At 44.2% G+C, this 20,287-nt stretch overlaps 1 protein-coding gene across 3 annotated transcripts in view; it reads left to right on the forward strand.

Annotated features, from left to right (window-relative positions):
- Nucleotides 1-20,287, forward strand: part of ESYT2 (extended synaptotagmin 2) — a 76,913-nt gene that overhangs the window by 26,873 nt on the left and 29,753 nt on the right. For all 3 annotated transcript variants that reach the window (XM_032840261.1, XM_032840262.1, XM_032840263.1), the window contains exons 3-7: nucleotides 344-478; nucleotides 3,451-3,527; nucleotides 7,442-7,514; nucleotides 7,761-7,850; nucleotides 15,618-15,673. In XM_032840261.1, coding sequence (XP_032696152.1) covers nucleotides 344-478; nucleotides 3,451-3,527; nucleotides 7,442-7,514; nucleotides 7,761-7,850; nucleotides 15,618-15,673 — 431 coding nt within the window. The remainder of the gene's footprint in view (nucleotides 1-343; nucleotides 479-3,450; nucleotides 3,528-7,441; nucleotides 7,515-7,760; nucleotides 7,851-15,617; nucleotides 15,674-20,287) is intronic.

Genomic DNA, 20,287 nt, shown 5'->3' on the forward strand with positions numbered 1-20,287 from the left:
AGTTTTAGGTTTTTAGAAACAAACCGAAACCACGGAGTTTTCTGATTTTTTTCCCTAAGCAACTTTAAATGTGCTGACAGGCTTAAATGGAATGCTTAACCAGAATAATTTCTGCAACATGTCAGTTAACCTGTAGTTTATTGTTGTAGCACATTTTTGAAATTCAGATCGTGTTCATTTTGCATAACAAATGAGACGCATACCCCTTTTAATTTTCAAAAATTCTGGTAACTACAAGGTGTCATTTTTCATGGTGACGTAAGTACAGTATCCCGTGTTGGTGCGTAATACGTTACTGTGTATTAGAGCATTTTGTTTGACATGAGTTCTTTCTTCTCTACAGACTGTAAAACATATGTGGCCTTTCGTTTGCCAGTTTATAGAGAAATTGTTTCGAGAAACTGTGGAGCCGGCCGTGCGGGGGGCACACGCCCACCTCAGCACTTTCAGTTTCACTAAAGTTGACGTGGGTCAGCAGGTCAGTTTCTTCTTATGTTTCATTTGTGCACATGGTAAAATTGGTGTGAAAACTTTAAAAAAAATATATGAAACGACTTCAAGTTACTTTCTAGAGAAAAAATGGCTGCTGGGTGAGGTCTAGCAGGCTGTGTCTGCAGCTGGTCCCAGTTCTGCCTCCTGGGATCACCCTCCCCTTGTCTGTCCCCTGGTGTGTTACACTCATTCTCGCCTGTGGTCTTCGGCCGTTCGGTTTCCTTGGTCGGTTTCTTTCAGTTCCCAGCCTGTCTTTCTACGCCTGCGTCCTTCTGTCGAGATTTTCCTTTGTACGGTTTTTCCCAGTCTGTCTAGTTGGGGTTTGATATGTGAATTCATACTGAAAGTTTAGTGACTGACAACAAACTTAAAGGTGTTTACCCCTCAAGATGTGTGAATATAATAATTCAGGACTCCAGTGCCAGGCTTACAGAATTATATTAATTATGTAAATGAAGGGAAAGATAGATTTTGTTATTAGAATCATACACAAATAAATACATCTAATTCCTAATATTCCTTGTAGTGAAAGCCTCAAGACAGCATAAAATTAGTCGATCATGGCTTCTTTTTCTAAGTCCCTGTTTACAGTGATTAGCAACAGTTCGGGGTAACATTGTTTTTAATTGAGTTATAACTGGCATATAACACTGTGTTACTTTCCAGGGTAGCACTGTTTTGTCTGCCTTATGAAAATTCAGAATTCAGTAGTAATTTAAATACACCTACACAGCTGACACACATTTTGTGCACACGCACAGTAGGACAACGCAACACACCTTCCCTGGCTGCTGCAGTTCACATGTCCTTGCTTCAGACCAGCAGGTTTCCATAATGTGGCCAAGGGGTGTCTGACTTGGTCGCTGTTGGGTCTGCACCCGCAGGCTCATTCCCATCCTGTACTCCCAGAATGCTCCATCTTATCTACAGTTACGCAAAGCCCAGGGTCTCCACTGCGCACACATGTGTTGTACTTAGTCATTTTTCCTCTTGGCTATGAGGTTTCCAGATATGTTAGAAGCCTGGGGTCTGATCATCCTGTTGTTCAAGCACATAAGGGCCTGCACGGGACGCCTTTGTCCACTTTCCTTTCAGGTGTACTTGACCTTCTCTGACCTAAAATGATAGCAACAAATAGGAAAACACAGTACAAGGTAGAACGCTGTGTGATCATGAAGCAGAGGTCGGACACTTTTTCTGTAAAAAGGCATTGCTACATATTTCAGTCCTTGACAGCCCATAAAGTCTTTGAGGCTTATTCTTCTCTGTCCCACCCCCATTTCTTTTATAATCGTTTAAAAATGGTAAAACCTTTCTTAGCCAAAGGCCAAGTTGAACCTGCAGGCCAAGGTTTGCGGTCCCTTAATGTAAGATGATATGCTTGTGTTTGCGGAGATTAGAATTGTAACCGCAGCTGGGTTTATTTCAGCGGGAATTATGTTCACTTGGTATTAATGCTCTTCACGTTTGATACTAAGATCGTCCTTGGAGAACAGGAACAATATTTAGAGCCGCGCTGACTTGGTAGAAGTGGCTTGACGTCACGCACTGCACCACCGTCTCACAAGCACAGGTGATCTCAGGCCATCTGAGGAAGGAACAGGCTAGAGGAAGGTGCAGAGCCCCAAGCACAGTTCTTTGTACGCACCCGATGTGCTGGCTGCGTCTCTCAGTCAGCTGAGTTCTCTTGCCTTTAAGTGTTTGTCCTGTGTTGGCGAAAGCCCAGTCACCTGGAGTGGGCTTGGCCTTGCTGCTTCTCCTAACGTCAGATGTCATGTTCAGTGGAGGAAGGGAATATTGTCTAATGCAAACATTTAAACTAAAGGTCCTAAGCTACCTCTATCCCATTCTCACTCATCAACACAGTGATTTGAACGGTATTCTCTGTGATTCATAGTCTGTGCATGTCTAAGCCAGTATCATCAGAGAAAACGCCAGGAAGCTAGGATAGTAGGTAGTAGATAGTGGAAGATCGTAGATAGTGGAAGATGGAGATGCTCAAAGACTTAGAGTTTTGTTTTGCTTTTAAGATTTTATTTATTTGTAAGAGAGAGCACAAGCAGGGGGAGCAGTAGGCAGAGGGAGAAGCAGGCTCCCTGCTGAGCAAGGAGCCCGAGGTAGGGCTGGGTTCCAAGACCCCAGGATCATGACCTGACCTAAAGGCAGATACTTAACCAACTGATCCACCCAGGCACGCCCCCCGCCACCACAAAGACTTAGAGTTTAATCCTACAGCCAGTTGAGGGGTAAGATGTTGGGGCACGTAAACTCACAGTGAGCTATAGTTCTCCAAAGGTCAGGAGTCCCTTCCACTGAGTATTTGATGCTCAAAGGTGAGGTTGAGAACTTTCCTAGAAGCAGTCTCAAAGTGATAAAATGGGAAGTTTTGAAATGGTGTTACAGCTGGGTCCTTGAAACATGACAGTTATTATAATCTGCCTTTTCCTTTTACAATCATGTCTCTATCATGTATCAGGTTAAGTTAAGATTAGATTAGAATTATACCTACAGCTAGTAATTTTTAGTCACTGAAAAGCCCCATTTTTGTGAAAATTTTAAGAAATGAAAAATCACAAGTCATAAAGAAAAAAAAGAAAGGAAGTTGTGTTTCAAACCATGTAACAACAAGTTAGAGGGAAAGGATCGAAGTAAATTGGAAGAAACAGGGCCACGGGGTTGGGCCTTTAAGCACTCACTGCGCATCAGACACGCTCCTCCTGTCCTTTGATTTCATAGTAACCTCATTAGATGGATGCCACTTAGTATCCACACTTCCCAGATAGGACACTGGAGAGTGGAGGCCTACGGACGCGCCCAAAGCGAAACAGCGACTGCACTGAAGCAGAAGTTCAGTTCCTGTGGCCTGGTGCTAGGCCTGTTCTCGTCTCTGTGCTGCATTGGAAGGGTGGGTTTTATTTTTTAAATAAGAATTTTAAAATAAGCTGCCTCTTGTTTCAGCCCCTCAGGATCAATGGTGTTAAGGTATACACTGAAAATGTGGACAAAAGGCAAATAATTTTAGACCTTCAGATTAGGTAAGTTTGTGTGTGTGTGTGTGTTTAATTTATGTCATAGTTAATGGCCTATAACGTCATTCAGCTGTACCCATAAAGTGGAAGATATAAGGAGGATACTTCTTACCTGATGTGTGGTAGAATTTGACTAAATTGTTGAAGACCCAAATTTATTGATTTTCTGTGTCTTAATTCCTGATAGCCTAGATAATTGCCAGTCATAAGCATGTTAAATTAAAAATATCAAAGACCCTGCAAGAAAACTGCAGACCCACACCCATTATGAACACTGATGCCAAAATCCTTATCAAAATAGTCGCAAACTGAATTCAGCAACATATTAAAAGAACTATACACCATGACTAAGTGCGATTTACTCCTAGAATGCAAGGATCCTTCAACATATACAAATGAATCCTCACCATGTTAACAGAACAGAAGGGGGAAAAAAAACACATGATCATTTCAGTTGATGTAGAAAATGCATTTGACAGAATTAATTATTTTTCCATGATAAAAACCGTCAGCAAACTGGGAACAGAAGAAAACTACTTCAGCATAATAAAAGGCATATGTGAGGGCGCCTGGCAGGCTCAGTCAGAAGAGTGTGCGACTCTTGATCTCCGGGTCATGAGTTGAAGCCCCAATCTGGGTGTAGTGATTACTTAAATAAATTAAAAAAGTAAAAAGGTATATGTGAGAAACCCCCAGTAGACATCATACTCAGTGGTGCGAGACTAAACTTTTCTTCCAAGATTAGGAGCAGGCATGTCCACGTTGACCACTTCCATTTAACATGGCATTGGAAGTCCTAGCCCGAGCCGCTCGGTAGGGATAAAAAGACAAGGCATCCAGGTTGAAAGGAGGAAGTAGAATTGTCTCTATTCATATGTGGTATGATCTTATATGTACAAAACCTTAAGGATTCCACAGAAAAACCTCGTAGAACTAATAAGTTCGGCAAAGCAGCAGAATATAAAGTCAGCACATACAAGATCAGTTATGTTCTGTGCACTAACTGTGCACATTCCAAAAATGAAATCAAGAAAATCTCATTTACAATAGAATCAGAAAGAATAAAACTCTTAGGAATTAGCCAAGAAGGTGAAAGACGTGTACAAAGAAACTATAAAACACTGCTGAGGGATGCCTGGGTGGCTCAGTTGGTTAAGCAGCTGCCTTCAGCTCAGGTCATGATCCCAGCGTCCTGGGATCGAGTCCCACATTGGGCTCCTTGCTTGGCAGGGAGCCTGCTTCTCCCTCTGCCTCTGCCTGCCACTCTGTCTGCCTGTGCTTGCTCTAGCTCCTCTCTCTCTGACAAATAAATAAATAAAATCTTTAAAAAAAAAAAATGCTGAGAGAAATACAGGAGATGGAAGGCATCCCGTGTTCTTCATTTGGAAGACTTAATATTATTGCATGTCAGCACTCAAAGCAATCCGTGGAAGCAGCACAGTCTGTGTAATCACATGTCCAGCGAGCACTTAATATCTGAAAGTGTAAGAAACCCCTAAAACTCAGCAAGAACATACAGCCCGGTTCAGAAATCGACAAAAGGTCCTGAATAGACATTTTTCCAAAGAAGCTGTGCAAATGTACAGCAAACACATGAGAGGATGCTCCCTATTGATAATCAGGGAGACGCAGGTCACAACAGTGAGCGACCACCTGGCCCCAGTAGGATGGCTGCTGGCAGACAGTAGAAGGCAGCAGGTGTTGGCATGGATGTGGAGAAACTGGACCCCTTGTGCGCTGTTGATGAGAGTATACAACGGTTCGGCTGCTGTTGTTCCTCAAAAAGTTAAACAACTAATAAAGACCCAGCAATTCCACTTCTGGGTCCATAACCGAAAGAACTGAAAATAAGGTTTCAAAGAGTTGCCTGTATACCTACATTCGTAGCAGTTCACGGTAGCTGAAATGTGGAAGCAGCCCGGATGTTCATCAGCAAAGAACGGGTAAGGAAAATGTGGTCTGGACATGCAAGAATTCTAGTCACCTTTAAAAAAAACAAAAAGGAAATTCTGACCCATGCCACAATGTGGATAAACCATAAGGATGTTATGCTGAGGGAGGTGAGCCTCTCGCAACGCGACAAACACTGTCTGACCCCACTTACACAAGGTCCTTCGAGTGCTCAGACGCTGGAGAAAGAAATTGGAATGCTGGGCTCCAGGGCCTGGGGGAGGGGAAATGGTAAGTGGTTCCCTGGGGACAGAGTTTCGGTTTTGTAAGATGGACGAGTCCTGAAGATGATGGTGGCGCTGGTCACACAAGGTGAATGTGCTTGATGCTACTGAACTACACACTTAGAGATAAGCCAGATGGTCCACTTTACGTTCTTTATATTTTACCACAAGAAAAAATAATTGGAAAAAGATGAACTGACAATCTGCCCGGTACCACACCTGGCAGATAAAGGTGGTTTCGTTTCATTCTTGTCCTCATTCTTTGTGAGCCTGCTCATGGCTTCCTGCATCCCTGTGAGGCCTCGTAACACAGCTGTGGAAGGGCAGCCGCTAACGTGCGTCCACTGACAGACCCAGTCCATAGTTTTGTTTCTTACCTTGACGAAGGATCATTGTGTCTTATAGTGTTGTCTTTGAGTTTCTGAAGGGTATGAACGTAGTCCTTGTACAGGGATGGCACTGACTACCTTTACTTTCAAAAGAAGCATTGACTCCCTCCGAGGATCCGATGGGAAAACCTGCATCTCTAAAATACCAGGCACGACTGTGAGCACTGTTGTCCTCAGTGGGATAAAAGGAAGCCCACCCCGACTGTGTCTTCAGCTCAGCTGTACCCTGGGACTGTCCACTAGTCTGATAACGAGCTTCCTGAGGATAGAAACTGTATTCTCTTATTCTGGCACTGAGGGAGGATTTCATACACATTTATTAAATAAACCTGTGAGTGAATCAGTTAATGGATGCCACAGTGAAGGCTCAGTCTGGCTTTCATGGTTTTAGCAGTCAGAACAACATGCAGATCCTGCTGCTCGGATATTTATGTCTCTAAAGAAAATCTGCATTCTCCTTTCTGTGTGTTCTAGACTGCGACTTTAGGTTATTGGTGGTAGAGACGGGGAAGGCAGATATTAGGAAATACAATGATCAGGTCTTAGGGTGAAGAAGAGGAAAGTTTTGAGATGGTTTTTTAATAGGTGATTTTGCCAGCTGGATCCAGCATTGTGCACAGTGAGAAGAACCTACAGGTGCTGGCTCGAACGCCAGGACATAAATTTTGGAAGAATTCTTCCCAGATGCCTTTCATTAGTGTTGTACTTGTGTGCTTTCCAGCCTCCGTCACACTGGCCCCAGATGTGCCCGGGCTGGAGCATGACGTGCTGCTTCCGAGGGTGGGAGTCGGGTCACAGAGATCCCTCTCAGAACATAGATGATGTTTTGAGCTCACATTAAGAGTAGACGCAAGCCTGACATTCAGCGTCGTACTGATTCTTGTTTCATTTGTTGGTTTCGTACTAGTGATTGAAATGACTTAATCACAGAGTAAAATTGGTTCCCCGAAAAGACACGTCACTTCTAACCTTTGATGTCACAGAGCCCTGGAGCACTGCTGTTAGTTGTCTCATGACCAGGGAGCATGGGTGCGAAATTAACTTCTGGCGAGACATAATCTAAGCTTTTTTTTTTAATGTTTTAAACAAACACAGTTGTTTGAGAAACAGATGAAAACTGTACTCCAGCAGGAGACAGATCCAGAAGTCGCAGGTTGGGAAGTGACCTGTGTAATTGGTGTGGCCACGTCAACTCTGCTAGCAGGGACATCTGTGGTCTGGGCAGTAAACACTCAGACATGGGCCTCACGTTACAGTGCAGGCTGGTTTTGGTTGTTTTGCTGTCATTTTACTCAGATTATATGCCTTGCAGGTCTGTGATGATTAAGAGACAGTAATACAGAACTTTCTCTGCTAGTTTTGTAGGAAACTGTGAGATTGACTTGGAGATCAAGCGGTATTTTTGTAGAGCTGGTGTGCAAAGTATACAGGTAAGGTTTTAAAAGTTTCATAGTCTTCTAAAAATCTCTATGCTCCATTCAAAAAAAAAAGTCAAGTTTTTATTAACTCAGAATTTCTTTGAAGTTAAGTTTTCTATTTGTAGGTTATACTTGAGAGAAACATGAAGTCAGATGCTGAGAAGTCACTAAGATGATCATGTATCCTCCTTCTTGCATCAGTAAATGGCCTGTGGAATTGTCTTCTGTGACATGTTTTGGTTTCCCATTTGAATTTAGATTCATGGTACAATGCGGGTGATCCTGGAACCGTTGATTGGAGACATGCCCCTAGTGGGAGCCTTGTCTATCTTCTTCCTCAGGAAACCAGTAAGTCAACATTAATTTCATGTTCTCATTAACTGACAAAGATGTAGAGAAGCGTCCTCCTCTCACAGTTCCCTTTTCTGATACATGAATCCTTTGAGTGTTTTTATACTTCTTTATGCTTTCAACGGAGAGCTTCATCTCTGATTTGTTCAAGTCACAAAACCAGTCAGTCTGGGAGCCCAAGCTGACAAAGTTGCTGTCGTAAATCTTGCAACCCCGCCAACAAAGGTTGCCATCATTGACAAGCAGAGCCTTTCTGTTGTGGTATGTTTAATGAACTACACAGTAGATGATTTTTAAGGCATTAAGGTTTTTGGTTTGGTTTGGTTTGGATTGAACTATGGTTTTTTTCGGGGGTTTTTTGTTTGTTTTGTTTGTTTGTTTGTTTGTTTTTTCTTCAAGTACACTACACCAAATGTGGAGCCCAGTGTGGGGCTTGAACTCATGACTGACTGCCCCACCCAGACACACCTACTGACATTGTATAAACCGTAGTAATCATCACTTCACGTTGTTGGCGTGTATACCCCACACGCACATATGTGGAAGAGATACATGTATATCCCACATTTTATTACAAGTAGCCAGTACTTACTAGTCATTATGAGCTCAAAATAAGACAGCAAAAATGTCGTTCCTGCCTAAGTGACCCCTCCTCTCAGCCCCTCTCCTCCCTTTGACTCTTCCTGAAGCTCCTCCCCCTCACCTAGGTGGCGCCTTCCCCACAGGGATCCTCCTCATGTGGACTCCTGCAGCCTCTGACTGGCTTCCTGCCTTGGCTCTGTCCTCCATGCACTTGACCACTAGGGTCCGCTTCCCAAGGTGCGAACTGACCCACTCGGGAGCATCTCTCCCTGGCAGACAGCCCTCATGGTCTAGGTGGGGTCTCTCTCCAGCCTCGTTTCCTGGCACTGCCCCTGGTGAGCGTCCCCATTTCCAGCCACAGGGAGGAAGCATAATCCAAGGACGGTACTGGCCCCCGTCGTCTCGCCTCTCCTCCCTTTGTTGTTCCCTACTCCCAGAACACTGTTTCTGTCCCTTTGTGTAATCCCTTCCAAAGACACAGGCAGTCCGCTCTTGCCCTTGTTCCCCTGCTGCCCTCCTGTCCTGTGCGCTGTGGCGCACTGCTCGTGAGCTTGTTGAAAGCCACAGCCATGCCCGTCTCCGTGCAGTTCAGTGAGTGTCCGATGGAGGAATTGACCGGTTTCTTGGTTACCTTTCCGTGATTCACCATTTTTATAACTTCTGTGAGTCCTTTTTGGAGTTGTCATTAACAGTATGTATCGTTTAAACAGGAATATTAATTTTTATAGTTTCGTAAAGAACTTAATGCAAACTATTATTGTTGGGTTTTTTAAAAATACGTGTTTATTTTAGACCAAAGTACAAATGGCATTTTTTCTGTGTAAAAACGCAAGAATTTAAGTGTCTCCATTTCCTTACCACCAAAAGTACCACTCTGATTTGCTTCTTATTTCTTAAATAACAGGCTTATTTTGAATGTGTTTTGACTACATAAAACACTAAAATTAAAGGAATTAAGGAATCTCTGTGTTAAAATTTAATTTATTAAAATTTTGAGAAATGAAGAGTTCCATAAACGATATAAAATTCATGTTTCTTTTTCCACATACCAGCTGTTTAAAAGCCATTATATGGTTAAGAAACTTCCTTCATTAATGAGTATAAAAAACTACTGTTTAGTAGATAGCTAAGTATTTTTGATTTACAGGAATTTTTAACTACTAAAGACCTTTTTTCAGTTCAGAAAATAATGAAATCCAAATCTTTAAATCTCCCTCAGTACTTAGTAGTGCTCTTCCTTACGTTGGATCTTCCATAGGTATATTTACTTTAAAAATAATGGGCGCCTGGGTGACTCAGTCGTTAGGCATCTCCCTTCAGCTCAGGTCATGGTTCCAGGGTCCTGGGATCGAGCCCCCGCATCATGCTCCCTGCTCAGTGGAAAGCCTGCTTCTCCCTCTTCCCTGTGCCCTCCCCCGACTTGCTTTCCCTCTCTCAAGTCTCTGTCAAATAAATAAAATCCTTTTTAAAAAATTGTAATGTAACTTCCAAACAAAGTTAGTGTCAGAAATGGATGAGGCTGTGAAAAGTTCAGGATCATTCATTTCCTTATATGGTGAGAAAAGTTGCCAAACATACACTTTGGAGAGAAGGGAATTTTTTTTTCCCCAGTTATTTTTGACTGGAAAATATGAGAACAGAACTCGCTTCTGGTTGCCAAGTAATTCTTCCTCACCCTAAGGAAAAATACAGCTACAAAGATTTGGGGGTTTTGGCTATCCAGATGATTTAGGAGAATACTGCCAGAGACTCTTTTGAAACCTTTGCACATTTTTATTCTTGTTCGTTTGTTTTAGTTATTTTTGATAATGTGCTACTTGTTTAAAAAAACAACAACTAAGAATTTCTAAAGTGACAAACTTTCAGAGTTTGTATAGTGAAAGTGGTATGTGTAATGGTTAAGTGACAGACTTGGGTTTTCCAGCCTGGTCTTCCACACCTGGTTTTTCTCTTCTGACCGTATGCCTTGAACAGCTTGTTTAATCCTCCGGAGCCCAGGTCTCCCCATCTGTAACACAGGGACCGCATGTCAGTGGGCGTCTCCCCATCTGTGACACGGGGACTACTGCCTCACAGCACTAAATGTTAATAGGTATAAAACAGTAGATTCCTAGTTCATGGTAAGTCCTCAGATTTTAAAGAAATTAAGTGTTTTCCTGTACATAGGTTTAGCATTCTGGTGGGTCTTAATACCAGAAGTCAAGTTTTGGTAAACACAAAAACTTGGGTGAAGGTTCTGGTAGGAGCCAGAAAAGCCAGTGTCTCCCTTTGGCCATGTCACAGGGAACTGGCCGTTCACTTACACTAACCTGACCGTTACTGAAACTGCCTCTGGCATGCACTCAGAGGTGTTTCAGAATCCCCAGTTCTTTGTTGGGTTATTCCAAGAGCACAGATTAGCCTCAAGTAAATCCATCTTCCAGAATTTACTCCGGAGATGATCTTGGGTGTGCCCACAGTCTGTTTGTCCTAAGAGGGTCCTCCCAGCTAGGAGAGTCTTTGAACCACAGATTTCATTTTTACAGATGGAGAAAGGCAAGTATCTTCCTTTTACAGTGACTATGAGAAGAGCTTGAGTCCTGTTAGCTGCAAGTCCAGCAACTGCGACACCTTAATCAAAGGAAGGGAAAAGGAAAGGCTTTAGCCAAATGAAAATAGCATGTATTGTTCTCTCATAAAACCACTGGAATGCAGAACTTGAAGCCTTTGTGGCTGTCTCTCACCCATGCCAGATTGCTCCATTCTCTCTTCCCTGTGAGACCGCTTCCTCTGGTCGTCTAGTCCACACGCCAGAAACAGGGCTGCCAGTGCACTCAAGAGGCAGTGCACCTTCCTGCTTTCCCTTCCTTGTTTCTGCGGTGCCGGATCCAGGTGCCTAGACTAGCAGGAAGGAGGAAGGTTGCAGTGTTTGGATCAGGCTCCTGGGAGCCAATTCCTACAACCCTGTGTAGATGGCAGGAGCGAGGTGGAGAGGCCGGGCTGGGCAGACAGGTCCACCAGAGTCTACCGGACTGGAGAGGGTCCCAGACTTAAACTACACCTCAGGTCAACCTGGGAACTTTGAGGGTATTTATCCTTCCGGGTGCTCTCAGAGTGTCCTGGATCTGTGGTTTGATAGCTTTCATTATTCTGGATAGTCTTGCCCTTCCCCGAGTAGTTGAAACAGGGAGCTCCCTACTGCTTTGGCCCGTACTGGGTTTCAGAGCTAGTGCCTTCTTTTTTTTTTTTTTAAAGATGTTATTTAGTTATTTGACAGAGACAGCGAGAGAGGGGACACAAGCAGGGGAGTGGGAGAAGCAGGCTTCCTGCTGAACAGGAAGCCCGATTCAGGGCTCGATCCTAGGACCGTGGGATCATGATCTGAACCGAAGGCAGATGCTTAACAACTGAGCTACCCAGGGTCCCCATGGCTGGCACCCTTTCTAGTGACCTTGCCTTCTCCTTGTGCTTGTGTCTTTGGTAGGTCTTAATACAGGAGTTAGTCTGTACACCTCCCTCCTGTAATACAGGATTTCTAACAGTCAGGGCTGGGACGGTGTCCTACTCTCCTCAGACAGAGGCTATTTTCTTCTCCTCTCCCCATCCGCAATGAGCCTTAACTATATGTCCCTTTTCCTAGTGGCTTCTCTTCCTTACTGTGGAAGGTGGAGTTTGGGTCTTTCTAGCCGCAGCTGCTCCATCCCTGACCTCACCCCTGCAGAAGGGTTTTCCCTCGTCTCTATAGCACACCCACACTCTTGAGCCCACCTAGTGGGTTGCAGATGGCCTGTGTTTGGATTTCACAGGGCTTTCTCTGTGTCACTGGCACCTGGCCTTTAGCGGTTAGGATTTAGCTGGAACCTCTCAGTTGCCCTGAGAGCTGCTCTGAGTAAGGGTTTCAGGCCGGTGGCCCTGTCACCTCAGCTCTTCCTCTGCATTTGTGATGCTCTTTCCAGTTTTCTGCATCCCAGGTGGAAGTTGGAAATCCTAAGAGTTTCTTGGCGGCTACCACCAGGGAAAATTGACTAAATGAAAAACTCTGGAGAAGGGTGGGAGCCAAACTAACTTTAGGTTAGTTTGTTGCTCTTTTGTTTTGTTTTGTTTTAATTTTATTTATTTATTTGATAGAGAAAGAGCAGAAGCAGGCAGAGTAGCAAGCAGAGGGAGAAGGAGAAGCAGGTTCTCTGCTGAGCAAGGAGCCCAACATGGGGCTTGATCCCAGACCCCTGGGATCATGACCTGAGCCAAAGGCAGTCACCTAACCAGCTGAGCCACCCAGGTGCCCCTCCACTGGTCTGTATCTTTAGCAGATTTCCCGGTGACTCATGGTCTGTACCATACAGTTCAGCGCACCTGGAACTCCTGGCACGGAGTGAGCGCTGAAATAAACAGCTGAGCACACGTTTCACGGCACCCATCAGACCGTGTGTTCAAGGACGGGCAGAGAGGAGCAAGGTGTGTCCGTGGTTTTCATGGAATACACAGATGCATGGTGTTCCAGTGGAAGTGGAACACCACTGCTGATTCCATTTCTCCTGGGAGAGCTGCAGCAGCCCAGAGAGGAGGTTGGGAAATGTCTGTCTCTTCAATTTTTCCCAGAGATCTCAGTGGTCCCAGTGCAGTAGTTGGGGTGGTGACGGGACACTAATTTTAGTTGCTTTTCTCAAGCACTGCCTTGCTCCCAGCCCTCTTGTGGCTTCCCCCTCTGTGTGCTCACTTTCTAACCCTCGCACACACGCTCATTCTCACGTGTGCTGTCACACTCACAGTCGTTCTCAGGTACACTCATTCTCAACGTGTGTTGACACTCCACGCTCATTTTCCCACGTTCATTCTCACACATCCTCCTCTTACACATCGTTCTCTGGTTCATTCTCACACGTGCTCACTTTCTCACACTTGCCCTCACACATACTCTCACACACACTGGCTCACACATAGGTCTCTGTCCCTGTTCTCACCCCTCCATGGCTCTGGACTCTCTCTGTCCCCGCCTCCCCTTGCTCAGGGACAGGCCAGCTCCTTCAGGGCTTCCAACAAGTCCCTTCCCTGGGAGCTTCTTTTTTGCATTCACATCTCTTCTCAAACCCAGCTGAACCCTGTTCCTGCCTCCCTGGTGTTTGGTTTCTCTGAACTTGGGTAGTCTTTAACTGTGTCTCCTCACTTTGACCGGGGTCCTGAGAATAAGCTGATCATCCCTAGTTCAAGTCCTTTCCAGGGGGCCCACCTTGATAGGACCTCTCATTCATCTCTGAGTGTTTCCCGAGCTTTCTGATTCAGTAAGATCCCCCAGGCTATCGTAACAGTTTTTGCCCCAGTCCTGGACTATCTGTTTCTTCACAGTCCCTTGGAAGATGTGTTCAGAGATCATGGTCGGCGCGCTGGCCGGCACTGGTTGCCCCAGATTGCCGTTGCTTCTACACCTATTGGCGGGGGGGCGGGGTACAGGGGCACCAATAGGAGTTTGTACTGATATTTGCAATAAATTTATACTTCCTTTCTCTTTTTCTGAAAAATCTTAGTCTTTTAGGACTTCCTTAAAAAAAATTTTTTTTTTTAGTTTTGGCCTATCCAAAAGAATCTTAACTTTCCAGTTTGTGTTTATTCATAACTATACACTTCCCAGGGGATTTGAGCAGTTTCATTCCTGCGACTGTGTGGGTGATTGAGATCATGCAGTGTCACGCAGCATTTCTTCTACAAATATAAAGCACAGATAATTTTATTATGTATAATATGCACTTTGATAAGAAAGCAGTTTTTCCAATCAAGCTTTTTTTTTTTAACCTGCCTGCATCCACTAAATGGAATCTTATATTAGCCAACTATGTAGGAATTAGTCTAAGTAAATACCCAAATACCCACTAGAAAATTGAGCAAATAAAATGTAGATGTTGACTGAGTAGATAGAAAATGTTCCACTGATGCCAGGAAAATGTAAATTGAGACAGGGATAAAGTCCCATTTTTAACCTACCAGACTGATTTTTACTCTGTGTTTTGGTGGGGGGAAGTATAAAGAAAGGACATTTAATATATTTAGGGTGGGAATATATATAAATCAGTGCAGGAGATTATTTTGGGGGGCAATTGGGTAGCATCTGTGAACATAAAAAATAAACATATAAGGGGTGCCTGGCTGGCTCATTCAGTGGGGCATGCGACTCTTGATCTCATAGCTGTGGGTTCGAGCCCCATGTCAGGTGTAGAGCTTACTTTAAAAAAATAAAAATCTTTAGGGACACCTGGGTGGCTCAGTCAGTTTAACATCTTACTCTTGATTTCGGCTCAGGTCATGATATCAGGGTCGTGGGATCGGATTGAGCCCCACATTGGGCTCTAGGCTCAGCCCAGAGTCTGCTTCAGATTCATTCTCTCCCTCTACCCCCTCATACACAGAGGCATGCACTCTCTCAAATAGATAAACTCTTTAAAAAATATAATAAAAAACTTTTTTTACTTTTAAAGATTTTTTTTTTATTTGAGAGAGAGAGGAGCACCTGGGTATCTCAAACGGTTAGGTGTCTGCCTTTGGCTGGGGTCATGATCCCAGGGTCTTGGGATCGAGCCCCATGTCGGACTCCCGGCTCAGCGGGGAGTCTGCTTCTCCCTCTGCCTCTCCCCCTGCTCATGCTGTCTCTCTGTATCTCTCTGAATCAAATGAATAAATTTAAAAAAAAAAAAAAACTTCAAAATAAAAAGCACAAGCAGGGGCACCTGGGGCAGAGGGAGAGGGATAAGCAGACCACCCACTGAGCAGGGACACCCCCACTAACCAACACAGGGTTCGATCCCAGGACTCTGAGATCATGACCTGAGCCAAAGTAAGATACTCACCTGACTGAGCCACCCAGGCACCCCCAAAGTAAGAATCTGTGAGAAATTTAAAAGAAAAAAAAAAAATCTTTTGACCAAAACTTTCACTTTTGAATGCTGGTTTGCATTCAGTTAATCTTAAGTGTCCATCAATAGGAAAGGTATATAAATTATTTTATTTTACCAGAGGAAATGGATACTATCAAAAACAACACAGAAAAAGAGTTCTCCATTTATGAACAAAGGACAATGACTTTGATATTTTCCAGTGAAAAGCAAGACAATATTATGAACTAATGCATTTTGCTTATAAAGAAACCTGTATGATTTGATTTAATAATTGGAAATAATTTGGAAACTTAATATTTTTGCCCTTTTTTTAAAACAGCTTATAGAAATTAACTGGACAGGACTGACTAATCTTCTCGATATCCCTGGATTAAAGTAAGTATGTTGTCATGTCCTATGGTTAGCTTGTTGATGGTGTAATGTGCATTTCTAGTGTCATGAAAACAACTCAGAATGGGTAAGGCCACTGTCTACCAGGTAGAATCCCTGCCTCAGCAGGCTCTCACGTGTGGCTCAGGTGGGGAGACTGGCTGGGCTCCATTTTCTTAACTGCATCTGAGATCCTGGGACCACATGAGCAGAAGTAGAGTGGGTGAGGGTATTAGGCGGGTCACTTACCCTTCATTTTACTTTTCATTCATCATGAAGCATTTTTCCAGCTTTGGTGTTTTCTTTCTAACTTTTTAATTTTTTTTTTCTTAAATAGGCTTTTTTTTAAGTAGGCTCCATGCCCAATGTGGTGCTTGAACTCATGACCCTGAAATCAAGAGTCATGTGCTCTACCGACTGAGCCAGTCAGTTGCCTCAAGCTTTGGTGTTTTAGAAAAGTAGCAGCCTTTTAATATTCTGCAAGTTAATTTTTAAGTTTGGTTTTTCTTATTTTCTCAGAAAAATAAAACTTTAAAAATGAATATATATTTCAGAACTAGCCCTTTGGGGGCACCTGGGTGGCTCAGTGGGTTAAGCCTCTGCCTTTGGCTCAGGTCATGATCCCAGGGTTCTGGTATGGAGCCCCACATAGGCTCTCTGCTCAGTGGGGAGCCTGCTTCCCCCTCTCTCTCTGCCTGCCTCCCTCCCTACTTGTGATCTCTCTCTCTCTCTGTCTCTGTCAAATAAATAAATCTTTAGAAAAAGAAAATAACTGTGTTAAAAAAATTAAAAAAAAAAAAAAAAAGAACTAGCCCTTTGGGTTCTTTTCAGGTTGTGCTACTGACTCCCATATCTCCCATGCTCCACAGAGGGGCTGATGTAGGTATTGGACTTAGGAATGTGTAGGGTCACCCCAGGGTCTGGGTGCGAGAGCTGAGAAACCTGGGGTTTCTGCCTCACGTCACTGGGGGTCCCTTCGCACTCTCGCATCTAAATCCTGAGGAGACTGGCCTGTAGTGAGCTTTTGACACCGTGAGCGGCACATCCCTCCTATAAGGAAAAGCAGAGTCTTCCCCAGGTCACAGCCATCTGTCTCCACTGATGGGAGGTGACTGTTGGCGACGGACCTCTTAGCTGCTGTCCAGCAGGCTATTCTGGAACCTGCCTTTGCTACGTACACTTGTAGTTGAAGGTTGAAATACAGTTACACGTGTTCCTAGTAGATAACTTTCCTAATCTGGATTTTTTTTTTTTTTTTCTAAAATAGCTCAGAAATTAAATTGGTCTGTTTTTTTCTATTCCTGTGTGTGTGTTTATGCCCCTACAATGGCCATTAGAAAGAACTTTATGTTGTTTATCAGGGAAAATTAAGGACTTTAATAAAGTGAGGCATAGTCCTAACCAAATCTTTTTTGGGTACTGTGGTTTAATGATACTGAAAGTTCTGTTATCTTTAAAAGGTCTTTACACGGAAAGGACAGCTTACAGAATTGTTAAGTGTTCATTAGGACACTTGGTGGCAAGCAGCAGCCCAGTGTGAGTGGCCTAAAGTAGAAAAGTGAATACACAAATGGGGGTGTGGCTGTCTCAGTGGGAGGAGTGTGCGACTCTTGGTCTTGGATTCAAGACCCGCAATGAGTGGGGAGATTGCTTAGATAAATAAACTTTAAAAAAGTAAATGAGGGGGCGCCTGGGTGGCTCAGTTGGTTAAGCGACTGCCTTCAGCTCAGGTCATGATCCTGGAGTCCCGGGATCGAGTCCCGCATCAGGCTCCCAGCTCCACGGGGAGTCTGCTTCTCCCTCTGACCTTCTCCTCGCTCATGCTCTCTCTCACTGTCTCTCTCTCTCTCTCAAATAAATAAATAAAATATTTTTAAAAAAAAAAAAAAAAAAGTAAATGAGGGGCACCTGGGTGGCTCAGTGGGTTAAGCCTCTGCCTTCGGCTCAGGTCGTGGTCTCAGGGTCCTGGGATCGAGTCCCCCATTGGGCTCTCTGCTTAGCAGGGAGCCTGCTTCTCTCTCTCTCTCTCTCTCTCTCTCTCTCTGCCTACTTGTGATCTCTGTCAAATAAATAAATAAAATTTATTCATTTATCCAACAAATAGGTATTGTGCCTGCTATGAGCCAGTCCACCACTGTTCTTAGTGCCATGGCGTGGATGTGAATAGAGCTCCCATTCCTGTGGCTCGTTCCCAGAGCCGTCCGGAGCACTGTCGGGGTGCAGTCAGGCACAGGCAGGTGTTGGTGTTCAGTTGATGGCCTGAGGGCTCGCACTCTCACTCTTGACCCCGCTTTTCCCTGTGTGGGTTTGTTGTCAGGCCTGCCCTTGCCGTGACATAGCAGCTTCCAGTCTTCGTGCGTAGCAACTTCAGTCTGAAAAGAACCTCCTTCTCCTCCCCCTCCTCCTCCTCCTCCTTCTTCTTCTTCTTCTTCTTCTTGTTTTTTGAAAGAACCTTCTTCTGCTAGTTCCAGCCAGAGCTGCAGGGCTGACTTCTGTTTGTCCACCCATCCTTGGACCAGGCCTGTGATCTCATGATCACGCTTGGGTCTCCTGCCCACCCCTAGAGGAGGAACCGGGGGGACCAGGGCAGGGATGTGAGAGAACCGAAGAAAGGACTTCCACCAGTACGTCGGTCTGTGGGAGCAGACGCTGGTTAGCCAGCAGAACAGCAGATTCCTGTTGCCGTGTGGGGTGGAGAATGTGTGTGGGCCAGCTGGGCGGCTCAGTCAGGCGGCCGACTCTTGGCTTCAGCTTGGGGCATGATCTTAGGGTCCTGGGATTGAGCCCTGCATCAGGCTCCGTGCTCAGTGGGGAGCCTGCTGGAGGACTCTCTCCCCCTCTCCCCACCACAATCTCTAAAATAAATGAATCTTTTTTTAAAAAATGTGTTCTACTTTCCTCCTTTTATATAATGGGAGGACTAAAATAAACACAGGCTTGTCAGGCAGCTACCCTGTAAATAGCATTGCACTAGTTCCTCACAGGGTGAGCCCGAGGGCGTCTGCTGCCTTTGGCAAGCCTCCTGCTGGGGGAGTTGGTTGCCGATCATTCATTCAAAAGAGACATAAGGGGGGCACCTGGGTGGCTCAGCCAGTAGAGCATGCAACTCTTGATCTAGGGTTTTTGGTTCAAGCCCCATGTTGGGCATAGAGCCTATTAAAAAATAAAAATACAAAAGAAAGTAAAAGGGGAACATATGTACTTACATACATATGTCTGTATATGTGGAGATACGTAAATACTCAATTTTATCTAATGTTTAATGATGATGACAGGTTCTTTTATATAGTAATAGCTTTAAGCATTTTATATATAGATTTCTGTACATATAGTATATAAGATATATTTAGTAGAGAATTCTATGTATCATTAAAAATACGTAGTCATGTATATTAGAAATACGCACCAGTTGTAAACAAAGCTGTGGTGTAAAAGGCATCTACAAAAACATCCCTTTTACATAAAATTATATATTTGTATAGGATATATATAATTTATACAGAATTATGTAGAACTTATATACCACTTTATATGTATGTGAGTTTCATGTAATAAACTATATAACATAAAACTTGAGCTGTGCTTTCCCACTCAAAGACTTCCTACCAGATCACAGCTACGGCAGGTCTTACGTTATAAAAGTGAGTATTCGGTAACTGTGAACCTAGCAAGTCTTGCCTCAGGCATTACAAAGTGAACATGTACGGGCTGTACTCACTGGTAATAAACGAATCGGAAAGTATTACAAAGTAACAGTAATACCCAGATTACTGCACTTGACCCTCAGTTTTGGCTGTCCCTATGTGTTTCAGTGAAGAACCCTAAACTGAGTGGCGAAAGTACAAGAAGGGTCGGGAATTATGGTTGAAACACAAGTAAGGTGATAAGCAGGCAGTGCCGAAGGACAAAAAGGACTAGACCCAAGAGCCATTTAGACCATGACAGCAACCAGGGTTGCCCCAGAGAACGATTAGGGGCAGCACTGCAGCTCTGGTAACTCAGGGGGAGGCTGGGCGTGTACACAGTAGGTTCGAAAGGTGAGCAGCGATGAGGCACCAAGGTGGGCCTTCTGCTGCTTTCTTGGGTGTCGGGCCTGTCCGTCTGCTTGGCTGGGTGGGTGGTGAGGTGGTCGGCCTACACAGCAGGTAAGGACTTCTTGAAAGCATATCGTCACCAAAGTGCTTTCTGTTCCCGCAGATTTTTTAGTATAAACAAAACCAGTATTTGTGGGTGAAGGGGAGTGGCAGAGTGAGAATATGTTTGCTCTTAAACGGAAGCACCAGCTCGCGTCGCTCTTCAGGAGCGTTATCTTCGGTGTCTGGCAGCTGGAACCCTCTCTGTCTCTAGAGTGTTAGTGTCCAAGTCACTGGCATACTCATAAATAGGGCTGTCTTATCTGTGGGGTTGTGGGTTTTGGGGTCTTCTTTTCATCTTGGACTGGGAAGTCCTAAGGTAAGACCCCTTCCCTTGTCGTCGCATTTGGGTACCCAGCTTGGAGTGAATGCTCAGCTGCACTGAGTGATGGTGACTTGTCACTGTCCTGGTGGGTATTTTTATACATACAATTACTTTACGTATATCTGTTAACAATTTTAACATCTGAGAAATAAGTAAGAAGTA

Source organism: Lontra canadensis, unplaced genomic scaffold (assembly GCF_010015895.1).
Source record: "Lontra canadensis isolate GAN:19392208 unplaced genomic scaffold, GSC_riverotter_1.0 scaffold111, whole genome shotgun sequence".
Lineage (NCBI taxonomy): Eukaryota > Metazoa > Chordata > Mammalia > Carnivora > Mustelidae > Lontra > Lontra canadensis.